Source organism: Fukomys damarensis, unplaced genomic scaffold (genome assembly GCF_012274545.1).
Source record: "Fukomys damarensis isolate Sample0158 unplaced genomic scaffold, DMR_v1.0_HiC HiC_scaffold_19, whole genome shotgun sequence".
NCBI lineage: Eukaryota > Metazoa > Chordata > Mammalia > Rodentia > Bathyergidae > Fukomys > Fukomys damarensis.
Genome location: NW_022900931.1, coordinates 22,748,600 through 22,754,222, shown reverse-complemented (window position 1 = coordinate 22,754,222; position 5,623 = coordinate 22,748,600). Strand labels below are relative to the sequence as shown.

The following is a 5,623-nucleotide window of genomic DNA, read 5'->3' as shown; positions in this document are numbered from 1 at the left end:
AAAAAAAAAAAAAAAAAAAAAAAAAAAAGAATTCCAGATAATAACAACAGCTGCCACTTGTCAGGTGCTGTCCCAAGAAATCTGTGTCCAGAGATTTTCCCATTTAGTACAACAGCAAGGTAGGTGTTATCCCTTTTAAGATGAATGAATTTAGAAAATCATCCAATAAAAGTCAAGACTTATTTATTTCATTTATTTACACAACAGGTTTTACTGAACATCATCAGAATCCAACAATGTCTGGCTCTGATATCCCATGTTTTCTCAAACTAGAGCAAAGTTTACACAACTTATCTGAACAAACCCTCAACAGTGTGGAAGAAGGAAAGACTCTTCCCCCAGATTTTCTGGTCAGGAGTTTCTCTTTCTATCCCAATAAGCTTCTTAATATCTACTCTAGGAAAAAGAATAAAGGGGAGCTATTAACTCATAATTGGCACTTTCTACCTCTGTCAGACTTCCAAAGTTTAAGATATTTCGAGTCAGGCCTCCATAAGCCACTTTATGTGACAATGTTTACCTGGCTAAAGAAAATGCCATTTGTCACCTTCAAATGCAATGAGTTGGGAAAAACTCTAACATGCAGATTTAGAACACTTTAGTAAAGTATCTTTTATAAAAAGGCACCTCATAAAATACTGCATGAGCCTTCCCTTCTACTTCTCTTAAAAAAACATAAGGGCATTTGTTGAACTCTTCCTATTAGGCAGTAAGGGAAGTAGGTCCTAAGATACAGAAATCCAAATTCTCCTTTTTTTAAATCCCCAATTTTAATACTCCAATTCTTTTACTGACCTTGAGTGATATATCAGTCCAATAAATTCGATTGTCTGTCACATCAAAATCCAAAGCAGAAGCTTCTTTGACACCAGTCAGTGGAATGGCCACATTATTATTGTTTGTTTCCAAAGAAATTCGTCTAATATCTGCTCTCCGTGAAAACAAAAGGAAAGCCTCTGGGACAATGCAGGTCTTCATGTCACTAATGAGTTCAAAGCCAATGGGGCAGGCACAACGAAGGCCCTGAGGTCTATACAGGCAAAGATGACTACATCCCCCATTTTCCTCAGCACAAGGGTTCGAACCTAAAAGATAAATTAGTTTATAAAAGGGCACAGAAGGAAACACACATTGATATAATCAATACATTTTCACTTTCAAATTGGTACACAGTGGTCACAAAGGCCTATGATTATATTTCTCCCAGTCTAGTGTTTTAATTCTGTTCCCACAAACAAGCAATATGAGAACAGGGACCAAAGTATGACAAAATACTTTCCTTCATCTCCAAAGTCAGCTTTGCAGTAAAGTGCAGTATTCATACAACAGGACTGAATTCTTCTGATGAAGGTATTCAAGTGCCTATGCATGTACAGCCAAACTTCACAGCCAGAATAGTAGGCCCATGTGTTAAAGATGATTTCTATATAGTTTCAAACATCAACAATTTATACTGCGGCTTTCAAGCTGTTGGTTCTCTGTATTTTTTTCTCAGTCTTGGTTTCCACTTGTAAGAGATCTGACAATGTCTTACCAATGATTCGATGGACATTTGTGGCCTTTAGCCCCATGAGGTCAGGCAGCTGATCTATGATGATTTCCCTCTCTGCACTTCGCTTATGCACTCTTTCGATGCTGCGCCTCTGCCAGTCAGTCCAGTAAACATAGTCACCCAACAAAGTAAACCCAAATATGTGAGGGATTTTGTCTTCCACTAGTACTCGTCTTCCAGTGCCATCAGTATTCATAACCTTCAAGTGTAAATTTGAAGAGAAGGCAGAAAATGAAGTAGGTATTTATCCTTCAAATATAATGACAAGCCTAACTAACTGCCTGTGGCATCAAAATCCAAGACTCACCTTAGTTCTTCAATGCTTTCACAAAATTATAATACAATGACTTAAAGAGAATTTCACATATATGACATAAGCTCAAATTTTACTTTTTCTCCAATCTCTTACTACTCTTCCTTCCAAAAAAAAAAAAAAAAAACCTGGTAACTTTAAATGTGGTATGGAACTCTCCTATTAAATGACTATAAAGGGCCAGGGATTTAGCTCAGTGGTTCCACTGCCTGCTTCACAAGCACAAGAACCTGACAGTTTGATCCCCAGTACCAAAAAAAAAAAAAAAAGGCTATCAAAATTTAAACTATCATCACCTTAAGTTTGGGCATTTGTTGTAAAATGATAATGTACCTTAATACATGTTACTTTATCACGTTTTCTTTAACAACTTATTTTATTACAAGTTTTGCCTTTTTCATACCTAAACAAACAGATTCTCATGATGTCATACAGCTTATTATTATAACACAGGTGATGTCTTTCAGATTACTTCCACTTAGCATGTTCTCTATTTTGTGGTTATTATTAAAACAACAACCACTGCCAAAAAAACGACGAATAGATAAAAGAAGTCTCAAAAAACCTATCATTCCCTGAGGTTATTATCACTAAAGCATGTGGAGTTCACAGAAATAAGGATGCACCCATTTTAATTATGTAAGAGCAGTATTATTTTATGGCATGTACTAGTCTTTTGTTTTGAAAGATGGAGTAAGCCTTCCAAAGCACCAACATCCAAGTGCCCAACTGAAAGTATTTCTACCAGTTAAAATGGTATGTGTGCTAAGCAAATCAGCCTTTGTAAATATCCTGATACTAAAAACATGTACATGTGAACAATATCCGTACCCTCTGCAGCCCTCTTAAAGATACCAGATATAATCTTGTATGTAAGTATTAACTTCTCATCCATAAAATCAGTAAGAAATATTCCAGTAGATCGATACTGTGGTTGTCTAGGTGGATAGATATTTTCCAAAAGTCAAAAACAATTAAAACAAAAACTAAACATTACTCCCATGACTGATATGAAACATTTTTTAAAGCTAGTAACTTAATTTGAAATACGAGTTTAGATATATTCAAATTTTCTTGCAACAGACCATTTCCAGGTTTCTTTTATAATGTGTTTGTTAGACTTTTTAAATTACTTTGGCTCAAATACTAAAGCAGTGCTTAAGAGTAAAAGGACTAAGCAAAAGGAGTCAACTATTTATGTATATAACTAGAATGTCAGCTCTAGAATACCAGGAATCTCAAATTCATTCCACAGTTCCTGTCAAAGAACCTACTAGTAAAGAATTCAATAAAGGTTTAAGTAATTTTTAATGAAGGTAAGATGAAACAATAAAATGAATGTATCATCTATATGGCAAAGAAAGAGACTTCCATTTCTGTACTTAGTTTTTAAAATCTTTTTGGGGTCTCTTTACATTGTAACTGTTTAAAATGTTTGCCTGAAAACTCTGGCCTTTTAGACTACCAGTTAAAGCATGCTGCACATGTGTAGAAAAACTACTTGAGTGTAAAACTAGGGAACATAAAAAAAGTCACATAAAAAAAAAAACTGATTAAGACCAAAAAACAAAATTTAGATAATTACTGTGATTGCAATCAGTTCTGTACAAAAGTCCCCACCCCAGCTCTTATAGTTTATCAAAGCACTGACAGCAGTATCTATAATGGTATACTAAGGTTTTGAATTCAGATTTTTTTAAATTTACATTTAAAAATGTCAATGACCCAAAGTGGGATCCTGAAGGTTCACCAGAAATCTCAGTTGTACCAGGATTCCTAAGAAACCTTTCTAGATACAGAAAGGAAGTTTTATTTACGTAATGTTCTTATCCTTATCCTACAGCCTGCTACTTAAGTCCATGAAAATTGGTTTTGTCCACATTTTAAATCAATGTAAAGGCAATGCTACACAACATACACACTTCTAAAGAATGTGTACATTCCTAACCTCTCCTAAAAGCAGAGTTCCTAGAAAGAATTTCTGGGCCGATTCTTTTACTTCTTAGAAACTGTGATCAGGGTGAAAAAATCTATCCTTTATTAGATATCCACTTCTGAAAATTATTTTAGGTAGGGGAAGCATTCATTAAAATTCTGTACTTTTGCCTCCATCCTAGTAAGGATTATCCTTTGACTTTAGTACTTTCTCCAGTTTTCCTTTCAAGAACATCTTCCCAAAACTTCCTTTGGAAGAAGAGCTTCAATTTCCCCTTTTCCATAGGGTCCCTTCCATTCTGCCTTTAATGTAACACATTTCCTCACCTTAAACAATGTGTAAAAACTGAGTAATTCTATACCTCCTATTTATTATTTTATTGTCATGTTTTAAAAATACTATCTATGATAACTGCCTTCACCTTACTCTCCCCAGAACTTGGTTCCAATCTGACTCCAATGAAATAACTACTGCAAAAAGCCAATAACCACTTTCTTGCTTTTCTTAGTCCTGTGCTGTTTTCTCTTTCTGACATTCAGGGCTCTTCGGCACACAATGAAGACTTTTCACTGAGCTTTCACAGCACACGACATGATCCTACTTCTTTTTCTATGGCCAGCACTGTTTTCTTCCCTGCGTTCACTGGTCCCTTTTCCCTCTTCCAAACTCTGGCTGTACATACTTTTCAAAATTTCTTGGATTTTTCTCTATCAGTGAAACACCTTTCAAGAAAGTCCATCAAGTTTTATGGCTTTACCTATCACTTTATGAAGAAAAATGACAAATCTGTAAGTTTAAAGGTCTGGTCGGTTTCTATTGCAGTATTCCACCTGCAGCTCTTGGAAAATGTACAGCTACCTCACATAAATGTCATATATTTAACAGTAAACTGTGTTTTCCACTAGGGGGAGTTCATCATCCTACCAAGAGAGCACCCAACACAGTGCCAGTATGTATTATAAAACTCTAAATAGTACTTTTACAAGTCTGTGGTACATTAAAACAAGTTTGATTTAACTATATTGCTGGTTGTAGTACTATCTTAAATCAATTATTCTGCATTATCTTATATCTAATAAATTTTACACTGATTTTGCTGATCACCATGTTCAAATGTTTGCCTTATTAAAATTTAATTGCTGACCTAGAAGTGCAAACTACATGCCTAATACTGAACTCCTTTTGAAAAGTAACATTCAAAAGCATTATGAATGGGTTCCGTCCATTCGCCTCTCAGCTCCCTCTTCCTGCAACATTGTTGCTTGTTTTGATAAAAGAGCAGTTTAAACAAGAAAGATGCTGCAGTATGAACTTGGATGATGGGCTACATATGCATCCCACACATATCCTAATAAAATAAATAAATTTGTATTTCAGAAAACTAAAAAAGAATGGAATTGAAGAATTCATGAGAAAAACAACAAAAACCACAAATCTAAAGGAGTTTTTCAGTTCATATAATTCTGCATCTATTAAGCAGTTATGCACCATTTCTCTGCTCTCTAAAAATCCCCTATCATCAGCAAATAATACTATAGCAGAAATCGATTTAGATTTCACTTATAGGCTGTACTGTTCCTGGGTAGTCTTAGGCAATTTCTACTATGTCAGGAAGAGAGCCAATACCCTCACTGAACTATTTAAGGATTAAATAAAATACTGCTAAATACTTAGCACATCAGATATACTATAGGCACTAGATAAAATGCTGATTTCTGCTAGTCTAAAACTATTTTATTAAAATGCTTTAAATAATTTATTAAATTAAATTTAATTAAATTAATTAAAATGCAGTACTTTAAAATAAAACACAACATTTAAA

At 34.5% G+C, this 5,623-nt stretch overlaps 1 protein-coding gene across 1 annotated transcript in view; it reads right to left on the bottom strand.

Annotated features, from left to right (window-relative positions):
- Lrp6 (LDL receptor related protein 6) overlaps window positions 1-5,623 on the bottom strand; it is a 70,251-nt gene that overhangs the window by 39,434 nt on the left and 25,194 nt on the right. The window contains exons 6-7 of the mRNA XM_010643552.2: window positions 1,535-1,751; window positions 796-1,085 (exon numbers count right to left, since the gene is read on the bottom strand). Of these exons, the coding sequence (XP_010641854.1) occupies window positions 796-1,085; window positions 1,535-1,751 (507 nt within the window). The remainder of the gene's footprint in view (window positions 1-795; window positions 1,086-1,534; window positions 1,752-5,623) is intronic.